The following is a 12721-nucleotide window of genomic DNA, read 5'->3' on the forward strand; positions in this document are numbered from 1 at the left end:
AGTTAATGCCTATCAAAAAAATAACAGGACTAGCTACAGATGCGAACGCAAAGAACCAGTTACTCTGCACATGCACTTATATTAAATGGGAGCAGGCTCAATACTGCAGCTGTCGAACAGTTTTAGGCAGCTCTGCATCAGCTCAGACTATAGGACCTTTGCCTTTTGCAGTGGAGAGACCTGGCCCCTTCTACTGTAAAGTCCCAAGTACTATGGTGCACAGCGCAGTGACGATGATGAAACCCAGTAATGCCTACATTTGTTATTCCTGTAGCGATGATAATGACAACAGCATTTTGCATTTCAAAAGGTCCTTTAATTTTTAGCACTCTGCATCAATTAATGAACTAAATTTCAAAACACTTCTTTATTAAAAGGCACACATGTAAGCTCTTCACTTTCTCTTAATTCAACTATTTGCTTAAGTGAAAGTAAAGAAAAAACACTAGCAATTGGGCTAAATTAATAACCTATTTCAATTCTACAAGTAATAGAATTGTATAATAATAAATTCAAGTTTCTAAAATAATTCTGCATTGTCTACATATAAATGTAACAAAAATAAAAGATTAAATTACATCGATAGAGTTAAAAAAAAATTTTAATAAAAAGTAACACCCTAAACATGCCTGCCTCTTCCAGTCAGTCACATTGCCTGCTCATTCCTCACAACTCAAAACTTAAAAATGTAAATCAACAAAATCATGAAAACATGCAATTATTTGCAATCTGTAAAAACTGTGAGCATATGTATAAGTGAGCAGGAGTACATCTAGACTGATTTTCAGAACCATCACTATATTATCCCGCTTTTGTACTGTTTTCCTCCACCTTTCTCATCAGAGTCTACATTTGTTAGGAAAACAGCCCTACAGTAGTCTGCTAAAAATGACCTTTCTACAATGTTCCTGGAATTCCTCCAAGTACATGGCCAAAACATGCATTAAGTCCCTGGGGATGCTTTTGGCTGTGCTTTACTCGACTCCTTAAAATGCTTTTGCTTTTAGACAGATACCTGTGCGGATCCCACTTATGTGACCCTTCCTACAACCTTCACCTGCAGGAACTGCTCTTTAATTGTTATTCAGGAAAACAAGGGAACGAAGGAGTCAGTCCTTGCTCTTGCCTTCAGGCTGCTATAGCATACATAGCTATAGCCTGTAGTCTTACAGTTTAAGTAGCTAAGTGAAGACCACATAAGACAAAGCAGAATTAGAGTGAGAAGTTATCCCACTCTTTGAATCAGTATTTTGCTGTTTGCTACGCCCAATGTATCCCAGAAATTTGCATTACCAAAGGGAAGGGAAATCTTGTTTCACTATTCTGTTCCAGAACATTTTGCATCATGTATAAAGATATCAAAATATTGAGACATTATTCAAAATAGACAGACTATTGCGGAGAGCAGCTTTAACTTGGAGTTTCTACATATTCAGACACTCCAGTTTTACATATGCAGTTCAGAAGCAGCTGATCTTGACATCCTAATATGGTACATCATCTGAATTCAGTATTAACAAAATTTCAGGTATTGAATTTCCTTCTCTTAAAAAATAGTATCTCAGCACTAAAACCCACATACTAAAGCTTCACATACTCAATTGGCCCTTTGGCAATGACAGCTCTAGACTGTGTGTAGGCATTACAGTACACAACCATCCTGTCCCTGCCTGGGAGGCTGCAGCTACAAAAATGCTAAGCCAGATGTTTTGCTGCTATGATGCTCTAATGTCACGTTCCTGTACTGCACTGGTGCAAACTGGAGCATGTAGCTCATGTTGCTACTCCATCCATTAGTCTCCCATCCCTGTTTGCCCTAGTTTCCTCTCCTCAGGCTCACCCCAGAGAGACTGGGCAAATCAGACTTGCAAAGTAAAGAATCCGGATTGAACCCCAGGAGCAAGCCGATGCTTTGAACAACAACATGATTTCATTAAAAGCTGATTTGAAGAAACCACTCAATCTTTGAAATGAGCAATGCTCAAATAACCCCAAATTTATACCATTACCCTTGTACTACAACCCACAAGATCTAAGAAAACGTGAATTTTGTAACCATCAGAAGAGTCACCATTATCCTTTCCTGAAATATTGGAAAAATGCTAGTATGTAATATTCTTCATTAAAGCCTAGTAACAAATCTTTGTGAGCAAGCTCAAAAACTGTAAACAAAAGAGTTAACATACACACAAAAGTTATCTTTAAAGCTATAAGATTGTGCTTAAAAATATTTTAACTAATGAAGGAGGAGACTAATTTTATTTAATTTTGTTCCCCCTCCTCCTGATTCAGTGTTATTAATTGTAATGGTACCAGCTAAATTCACATCAACACAGAGTACAAGAACCAGCACTAGTCAATTAGGCAATCTCAGACAAACATCTACCCATGAAACATTAGAAACGCTGAGTTTCTAAACAATGAGTTATCCTCATTTATGAGTCATTACACTCCGCAGATAGCCCTGCGTGCGGTTCCCGCAGCAGAGATGACTCTGGCGGTGCCAAGAGTGATGTAAACTTTGCTTGCGAAGCCGCAGCTCCCTCGCTGGCCCCTCTCACAAAGGATCCCCCAAAGCATTTCAGCCGTTACAGCACAACGCTCCCTCCCGCTGCCCGGAGACGACGAGACCCGCACCTGCGTGCTCAACGGCTGTGTTCCCATCATTCATCCTCGCAGAAAGCAATGATTAAAGAAGCAATAAAGGAACACCTCTTAACTGGAAAATGTAGAAACCAGCACTTTGGGAAGGAGGAGGAGGAGATGGTTTGAAACAGACTGCAGGAGGACAATAAAAGTTAAAGAGCATTAAATGGCAGCTCTGAGCTGAAAGGTAAAGCAGCTAAGTACTGCAGAAATGAACCATAAAAGGGGCATCATGGCATGTTATGGTGATGCATTTGTACCTCTTTACAGATAATTCAGCCCTTCCATTATAGACTCTTATTTTAAAGAAAACATAACAACTGTGTGGCCAAACCAGAGGCTTGTTGTGCCCATAAAGAAGCAGCAGACTAAGATATAATCAATAGTTGTTTGCCTTGAACCAGAGGTAAGCACACTAAAATAGCATAACTAGCACCAGGGTATAAGCATTCTGTAATACTGCAACTCTACTAAGAGCAACAAGCTACTGCAATACAGTGAAGTGTAATTACATAGAAAATACAGAACTGCAAAGGGGTAAATGAAGAGTGATGGTAGAGTTGCCTAAAGAGGGTATATAAAAAAAAAGTGCGAGCAGCAAAATCTGCAAGAAAAGATGTACAGCAGGGAGGAAAGACAGCTGCTTGGGAAACCAAAATAATCCTGTGGAAAAAGCAGGAGAGAGATTTGCTGGAACCAGAATAAGCCTGCAGAATAAGCCAAAAGGATGGGTGTCTGCTGCACCCAGAGCAAGGCCCGGTCCCAAAGCAAGCTGTGCAGCATCCAAGGCAGACAAAATCATTCCCTCTTCTTTTCAGGAGGAGGTACCTTGTCTCCTGGACGGGCCTCTGGGCATGCGCTGCAGCTGCATCTCAGGCCCCCTCTCCATTTGTTCGGGACTGGGCTCCCCAGAGGGACCCGGTGCTGGCTGTCGCCTGCCATGTCTGGGGCTGTCGAGGGACCCTGTGACCAGCAGCGGCTCCACCGCCACGCTCTGGCCCCGTGGGGCTGCCTGGGCGGTAAAGCACAGCTTGTGCTGGGCTCACCCCAGTACCCCTGCCCCAGCATGGTCTTTTAAACACTCCCATCATAGTGATGGCTAATTTCCTAATTTATTTTTATATACTTATACAAATAAATACATCTGGTCTGACATACCACATTCACCCTTCCAAGTACAATGCTGTCGCAGTAAGAAAGGACACCTGCGAGCTTTGCATATAGTTACTTCAAATTTACTTAGCTCGTAGCCTAAAAAGTTTTTAAAAATGGAGTATTTCATCAACATATGTTGTGTTTTCATTTAAAAACAAACTTACTTCACATCAAAGAGAAAATAAAACAAATGTGATTATTCCCAGCCCTCCCCCCAATCAATATCGAAACAAGAGGCAGGAAGAACGGAAGCACTCGCAGAAATTGCCGTCTCCTACGCAGGCCGGGGATTAGCCTGAACTGCCTAAAACTGCACAGGAAAGCAGCAACAGAAAATCATTCCTACCAGAAAATACCAATGTGCAGGTACATGTTGTATTATTCAGTGATTTCAGTGCTTGGTACTGTTAGGTAAGGAGATGTCTGGAATCTAAATTGTGACCCGAATTTTGTAGTGCCGACACAAAGCGCTCCCTTCGGACAGCTCAGGTATCAGCTTTTTGTTTCACAATCAGTAATGTGACCACTTGCACATTATTTTCTCTTGGGAGAAGAATCTACTGAAGGTAACTGAAAAGTGAAAAATAAAAGTTGTAAAACTCCCTTTCCTGATGAAAGCAGGTGCTGTCAGCAGTAACTGTGCCTACTGAGCAGCTCTGCTATTGAGATTAATAAGCTGACAACAAGAAAAAAATTAAAGCGTAGTGCCGTATGAAGAGGCAGTGCAAGTGGGATCAGTGTGTCACATCAAGGTAAAGCTATAAAATAAAGGTTGAACTAAAAAGTTCGCAAAAAGGCCTCATTCATTTCTGTGGCTTGTGATATGAATTTAGAGGAAATACCAGTTTTAGAAAAGGTGAAAGAGTTACAGGCTAATTCTCAAAGTCTCCAATGATTCTGCAGGCATCAACCTCAGTAAAACTTGTTGAAAACCAGACAAAGAAAGAGATCATCATCTTCTGGGTTAATATTCTTGCGACGAAACTTGTCACCAAGTCCTGTCAGGTAGGTAATTTCAGAAAAAAAGAAAAATCAATCCCAGAACAGCTTTGGAACAGTCTTAGAATACAATCCTGCGAGGATGTTTTCTAATATCTTAATGTTTGGCCATGCAAAACTTACAGAAAACCTTGAACTAACAGCTGGGTATTCTGCGGCCTCCAAAAGTAATAGCTTACACAAAGCAACCTTTTGTCATCAACATGAACACATATAAATTGCCTGAGATTTTATTACAAAAAATAGAAAATAAGAAGATCTGAAGTTTGTAATTGAATTGACTAGTTTCCACTGACAAGGGATCAGTCAGCACAAAGTCAGAAAGTAAAATAAAAATACTAAGGTAAATGATCAGTTCTGTTTCTTGGGGATACCAATATTATGATAAAGATTCATTTTGCAAATATCCCAAGGAATTCCCTGCCTATCAAGTCTTTGGTAAAATGGCACAATCTTAAAACATGAGAACTGACGTATTTCAGATACTGTTGCACCCAAGAACAACTTGACACAAAAACAGATTGCCAAGTAACAGTAGAGACTTGCTTTAGATTAGAATTAACAGTATCCACTCTCATCTTGGGCAATGAACTACAGTGACAACTGGTCCAGGCTGAACAGATCCAACGTTTTTATGTATTGCAGTTCTTAATAATAAATACCAAATCCAAGATGCCAAAATTAAGTCCCAAATAGTGGCAGATACTCTCCACAGAAGCAGCAGTTAACAGTGTTTCACATCTCCAGAATTTTTTTGGCCAAAGTTAGCTCCTAGGCCTTCAAAAGTCAGAACTCCTTTCCATCCTCCTTTTGGAGATCTCAGGCTTCAGATCGCTTTTCTTTTCTTTTCAGACCATCCACTGTTTCATAGCACCCATCCTACCATTTTAACAAAGCACGTTCATATGAATAAGATACCATCTGAGCATTTCAGAAATGCATCAAACTGGAAGGAGTATAGACTCCTTGCTTTTTATATATTATTTTCCACAGAACTAATCATGGTGCTGCAAGCTCCGATTTACTGATGGATCGCAACTTGTCTGCTGCAGGTTAAATCCAGCTACACCAACGTCTCCTAGAGCTCCAAAGCAGAAGTCCGCCTGCCCCCAGACTCCACCAGGGATCGGGCTGGGGCTGCGCAGGGGGTTAAGCTACAGCAGACCCAGCTGAGCCACGAGGCTCGCACTTTCTTCCAGCCTCTCCTTGGCAGGACACAACACGCTGTGCGCGATCCGGCACAGCAACCCTGAATTCCCAGAAGGGTCTAACTCAAACATAGCATCTCAGAAGCTGTGGCAATCGAGCAATTAAAACAACTGTGTGAGTCAGCGCTACAAGCGGTCCAGCTTCTCTAGCTACATTCCCTGTTTATAGCTATGCAGGCAAGCAAGACCATGCTATTACTCTGGCCACTTTTGTCACCTTCATTTTCCTTTATACTTAATTTTCTAGAGTAAAATAACTTTCCGCTCCATTAATGAGAGAGGGCAGCCTCGAGATATTCAGATTTCTGCTCTCTGATATTCTCAGGAGTGCGTGGCATGTCTGAGTACCGAAGAACGGCGCAGGCAGACAGAGCGGCAAGATGACGGCACGCTTCTCTGCACAGGGCTGCAAACGCATGCTCCTGTAAACAGCATCACAAGGGCTAATTGTAATTTCTGGGAGATCAGCTCTGCTATTTAAAGCACAAGTTAAATATGTTGAACACTCCATACCCCAACTGACAGCAAAACAGAACATTTAGAACTGCAGCATGTCAGAAATTCATTTATTTATCTGCTTGGCAGGCCTAAGTGCTGCACCTTTCAATTTGTACGCACCTGCTTGCCCCTCCGGGCATCAAGCTGTTAACATGCACAGAAGAGATGAAAATGAGCTTGCATACTGGATGAAATATAAATTAAAACTACTGTACTGTCAGTCTGGAATCGGGGATTGTTTCTCAAGATCTCCCCAAACGCATAAATTCAAATGAGTCACTGTTTATTACTTCAGGAAAGGCAAAATGCATATTTTATCAGCAACACACAGTCAATACACCTTATAAGTAAGTTCCCCCTGAGTCTGTGAGTAAAATATGTTATACTAATACCATTAGCTGTGTGCATAAGAACTGTCCACATGAATAACAGGCTGTAAAATGGGACATGTGAAAACAGAGATGTCTAACTGTCTGTCTTCCAACGCTGAGCAGATCAGAGGCTTGCAAGTAGTCTAAACGCAATGGCTTCGATGTTGTGTCAGACAAAAAAAAGTCCTTGACCCAAAGTCAGTTAAAAACTCTCCTTATTGGCCAAATGCTTTCTTGTTTTTCTCCCTCCCAGGCAGTTTGGTTTTTGTATATATAAACCCATAACACTCAGTACACTGGTATAGCCAGATACGGGATCATCCCAAACACAGAAAACCTCACAATCTCAGAAACTTGTTTCCCAGCGTAGTTAAGTTGTCATTTAGTTGCCACATGAAACGTCTGACTTTCTTCAAAGGCCCCTACGTACTTCAGAGAAGCACGCAGGGGCATCCTCCTACCCGTGTTCGTCCACACGACCCACCTGGTCTCCAGCGGCACGTTGCTGTTGAGCACCCAGCTGTCCTGGAGCTGCACGGATTCGGGGGTGGTGGCCAGGTCGTTGGGGGCCGGCGCTGGCGCGTGGATCTGGGGCCGGCGATTGGTGAGGGAATTCCTGTTGAGCGAGTTGGCGGATGAATGATGATGGGACAGGGAATGGTTGTGAGGAGGAGGGAGAGGGGGCCTCAGCGTCGACTGGCTGTGGTGATTTGAAGGGCCTAAAACAGAAAAGAAAAATAAATCACAAATGCGTGTTGCTGACATTACTCTCCTCTGCGCCTCCAGCAGACCACCTAACGAAAACGGAAAACAAGCAAACAAGAGCCCAAACGCCACCGCTCCGCCCGGAAACCAAGCCTGCTGCCTGCCTTTTGGAAACGCCGCTGTTAAGCCATGCTTAAGTCAGATCAGAGACGATAAAACAGCATTTAGTGTTGATATACTTGGGATGCTCAGAAAGGCTACGTTTAGATTTAAAAATAGTTAACCTTTACGGATTCGCTCTGGAGAAAGGCTCCTCCGAGGAGCCATCAGCACCGGAGCCGAACTCGGCCAGGCTGCGCATCCGCCCGGAGGAGCTCCTCCCTCCACCTGCCGCCAGGGAGTCTCAGGAGAGCAGCCCTACCGGGTTAAAAACAGTCTCTGAGAACGTACTCCTTAGTCTTTATAAAACTTAAACAGGGATCTCCAGCTGCTTTCCCTCACTGTTATTTTGCCAGTCTTCTTCAAATGAACTGTATTTGTGCCAGCGAAAGAAGATTAAGCTCCAAATATGAGAAGACAGCCACAATACAAAGATGGTTCTTTCATGTTCTTCAGTGTGACCAGGATTTGGCCTGTATTTTTCTATTTAGCGATGCCACAAACGCACATCAGAATTTGCAAATTATGCTACTCTTTCAGCTTCTTTCATTGCAAAATGGTAAACAATGGTTTTTGGAGATTAAAAAAAAGAGGGATATACACTTTTCTCACTCTTTCAGTACTGCTATGTTAGCCTTGATAATGAGAAAGAAAATGCCTCCTAAGAAATAAGGCGAGCACCTTCAGTTAAAAAGCACATGTGAAGACAGGAGCAGGCAGAACGAGCAGCTATTGTTCTAGCACAGTCACTTTTCTGAGAAGAAACACAGAATGATAAATAAGTTTAAGTGTAATTCTATACGTTGTGATAATCTAATAGAAATAGAAAAAGAGATTAAAGAAAAACACTGTAAGTGGATTATTAACTGCTTGCTTCAGTCATTACATTCAGTTGTAGTCTTCTAGTGAACAATAATTAGAAAAAGTAACATTAGCAAATTATAATGATGTATGTTTGTTTTTAGAGACTCTGAAGCACATTTGGCATTTAATGAATCAAACAATAAAAGAAAACATCACAAAGGGAAAATGCTTACAGCAAGACTGATCTGTTTTTATACGAAAGACTGACTTATAGAAAAACTGTTGAACTGTTCCATTAACTGTAAGTTAATTATGGCCAGCATTTTTTTAAGGAAAAAAAAAAAAGAAAAAAGAAAAATCCTGTTCAAGGGGGACTAATCCCATGTGAGTATCAGGCCACACTGCTAGGAATTGAAATAAGTGCGTAATTTCAAGTGCGTAATTTCAGGTTTTTGAGTTTTAAAGCTACGACCAGAACACCTTCCATCACCGGGGGCTGTTTTGGACTCTCGCGGCAAGCTGCAGCAGCAGCAGCAACCAGCCTCCGGTCTTCTGCCCGCGGCCCTCTGCCCCACCTTGCAGCTGGGCCACGTGGCGCTGGGGGTCCGCGCGGTGCCAGGGACCCCGCCGTCCTGGGGGCTCGTCCCCACACAGCGCTGCGGGAGGGGGCTAGGAGGAGGCCTGTGCCCAGGCGCTGGGGGCCTTTTGGGGGAGGTGATTACGCCTCTGAGGTATTTCTGTGGCCTGCAGAAGCATAGGCAGATCAGGAAGAAACGCACAGGTTCTACGGGGACTTCTAAGACAAGTAAAAATCATCCTATGGCAAGATAGAAGGGACCGATAATAAAGATAAATACTGCATACTGTACATGCTGCTCTAAATCCACATGCAAGCAACCTCTTTGAATGCGTACCTCCCGAGCGCTTACCCTACTATAAAGGCAACTGCTTTAAACAAAAAGAAGCCTTTCATGAACACAGCCCAAATTTCAGAGCCCTCCTATGTGCTGTTCACCTTACTAGCGTGGCCTTGGATATTTCTAAAACATTTCTTATTTCTTACATAAGATTGAAAGAGATGATTTAGCCCAGCAAACTTTACACTTCAGCCCCCCATTTGGCCCTCCTACAACATCACATATCCAATCGATATGAGGTCCTGTGCCAATTCCCACAGCGTGTAGAGTCCGACACAGCAGGAAGAAAATGTGCTTGGACAATATCCACATGCACAGAAGCTTAAGTGGAATTATTCTCCCAAAGTCTGTATCCTGGCTTCAGACAAAACATGCTGATTTGGAATTCGGTAAGCGGATATCTGTGAGTGATAAAATACAAACGTGCACTTGTGCTATAAATTACTTGAGGAGATTCATGTGCTTTATATTTTTGCTGCTCCAGTTAGTTCTGATGCAGCTTCTCCTTTTGGAAGATAAATAAAGTCATAACTTTCCGAGAGAAACAGTGGTGCCAGCTATGTGCAGACTCTGAACCTTGCAACCACGAAACCATAGAGGCTGTTCTTAAAAGTGAATCAACAGCACATCGATAAGAAAGAACAGGATTTCTGTACAACTGAGGAGGCATGAACTGAATTTTAGCTACTAAGATTTGTTTTAAAGTGCCTCAATACTCAGCTCCCGCACAGCGTACAAAGGGTACTGGGCAAAATAGGCTATGCAAAAGTCACTGAACATACACCGCAGCTGCAAAACCTCAGAACATCTGGCAGAAGATGAATATAACTTTAAATATGGAATAACAAAACAAATACCAATATTGAAGCTTATATAGATATTATATACCTTACATGTATTAAAACATAAAAAGTTCACATATAAATAAAGTATACATAGAAAGCAGAACACATATATATACATTCATATGACAGAGATAAAAGTCTAATATGCTTTTTCATAAATCTGTTTTAAATGAACAAAAAGCAGGAGTCTGAATAACACTGAACTTACCAGGGACATAACACTAGAGTCCCATCTGAACATTTGCATCTCTTCTTTGTAAGCATCTTTGTCTAAATCAGTCAGTGACCTCAGCAAGCACTACATGAAATCTGTTTATCTCAGAAGTTCAGAAAAGTAAATCCCTTGTCCTGTTATAAGGAAGCAGCAGTCTAAAGGACTGACACAACATATCTTGCAATATAATGCCCTCTGTGGCCTCCTGCGATTGCTCTGCAATTTTGAAGCCTAAAGATGATAAATATCTTGATGGGTAACATACAAGTTTGTATATCGGGAAAGAGATTTTATTTTTAATAAAGCAGCTGCCAACATACTGGCTTGGCTTGCAGAAAAAAAAATGTTGAGGAAATTATGCCTTTTTTCAAATAGTATTTATATTGTATTTGTCAGAATACACTATCCAATCTCAAATACTTTGGATTTAAGGAGAAGTTGCTTAAAAACACCATGAAAATCAGAGAACTGGAAACCTGAAATACGGTACCTTCTGTGATTTTTTCTTCACTTCTGATTTTCACACATAGACAAATGCTCCTAATTTGAATGAATTTTGGTATGTATTGGATGGGTCAAGCACTTCTGAAAAATCAGGGTGCAATGACAATATAATCAAAATTGTTTGAGAGATTTCCTTATGGTCAAAAATAGCAGTAGATGTTTCATTTAAGATGTGCAAATTGGAAGTTGAGGGAGGATAAATTATGCTGTAATACAAGGTCTGATCATTGAAATAATCATAAGTTACGTGGGTTTAATCAGAATCAAAATGCTAACATTTAATAAAAACTATTTTGCTCTGCTCATTCTTTTATCTGTTAAAACAATTAAACAAATTAGGCTATGCATACAGATAAAATACAACTAAAGAAAGATGCAAAACAACACTTGGTCCCTTAATAAAAAGCCTTATTGTAATTGAGCCAGTACCATTTTCCCTTCTTTTGCACACACAGGACAGGATAAATGATTTACAGCCCAAAGTAAAGCGCAGCAGCTATCAGCCTGGTGTAGGCGGCTGCGGGGCGAAAGCCGGGGCGCTGTGCAGGGTGCCAGGTGCCGGGCGGGCGCTGCGGACCCTGGGAGCGGCTGTACCGTTACAGCCCTCGCAACAGCCCCCTTCCAACACCAGCCAAGGGACCCTGGCGATCGGAGACTCGCCACGGACATCAGCGTTACAGCTACACCAGCGATTGCTGCATATTCTCACCAACACACAGCCAAATGCTACTTCTCCGTTATTCTTACAGTTCAAATGTTGCATAGCACCCACGGCAAAACTAACACCCACACATGCTTTGACACCGTCAAATTATTTTCCAAGTTCTTCCACCAGCTTCGTACACTTTACGCAAGCACTAAGCCTATGTGACACAAAGACCTGAGAGGAACCAGCTAATCTCCCACCTCCGAGCTTAACTTCAAAGCCGCATCGGCAGCATCTCTAATCTAAGCAGAGGAATCGCTTTTCCACATCCAACTTCTCTGTCAATACTACTTTGAAAAAGGAATGCAGATTATATCTTAGTTGTGCTGAATTATTCTCTTTACCACAATTAAATGCTGGAGAGACATGTAAACACCTCCTCAATCCTTTTCACAAAAGACTTAAAAGAAAACAAGAAACAAATATATTATTTTTCTGAAATGAGAAAGGATGCAACTACTTCCTTATACATATAAACAATACAAGTAACTATCATAAAAAGATAACGAAACCGATGCATCGAAAGATTAAATGAATGAACTAAGAGCACAGAAAATGCTTGTTAGGGCTCTTATTAGAGCCCTCGCCTGCGGTGTTCCTCGTTCTGTGTTCAGATACTCCTACCACGGTGTTTACACCACAGCGAGTGACGGCGTTTTCACAGAGCCACGGGGTCACCTTCCAAGTTACAGTCAGCTTCGAAGTCGGATGCACTGCTCAGAGCCAGGAAGGAAAGGAAGCACTGAAGCACCCAGGAATTCAACGCAGGATCACGAGCAGCTGCATCCTCCGTGGCCAACCCACGCTCCAGGGCCTCGTTCCGAATTTCGGCTTGGAGGTGGTTTTCAGCGGAGGCTCAGGTGAGGGGGGGTTCCTGCCCGGTAAAATGGATCCTATTTTTATGCTGACTAATTCAGTTCTTTTGTTTGAATCTCCAAATTATTTTGCGCAAGGCCAAAGCTGAAATGAAACCTAAATCCTGAAAATGTT

At 41.9% G+C, this 12721-nt stretch overlaps 1 protein-coding gene across 2 annotated transcripts in view; it reads right to left on the bottom strand.

The window, feature by feature from the left end:
• Positions 1 to 12721, bottom strand: part of TENM2 (teneurin transmembrane protein 2) — a 1579923-nt gene that overhangs the window by 176829 nt on the left and 1390373 nt on the right. For both annotated transcript variants that reach the window (XM_064520849.1, XM_064520848.1), the window contains one exon: positions 7362 to 7596. In XM_064520849.1, coding sequence (XP_064376919.1) covers positions 7362 to 7596 — 235 coding nt within the window. The remainder of the gene's footprint in view (positions 1 to 7361; positions 7597 to 12721) is intronic.

The sequence above is a fragment of the Dromaius novaehollandiae genome, chromosome 15, assembly GCF_036370855.1.
Source record: "Dromaius novaehollandiae isolate bDroNov1 chromosome 15, bDroNov1.hap1, whole genome shotgun sequence".
Taxonomy (NCBI): Eukaryota; Metazoa; Chordata; class Aves; order Casuariiformes; family Dromaiidae; genus Dromaius; species Dromaius novaehollandiae.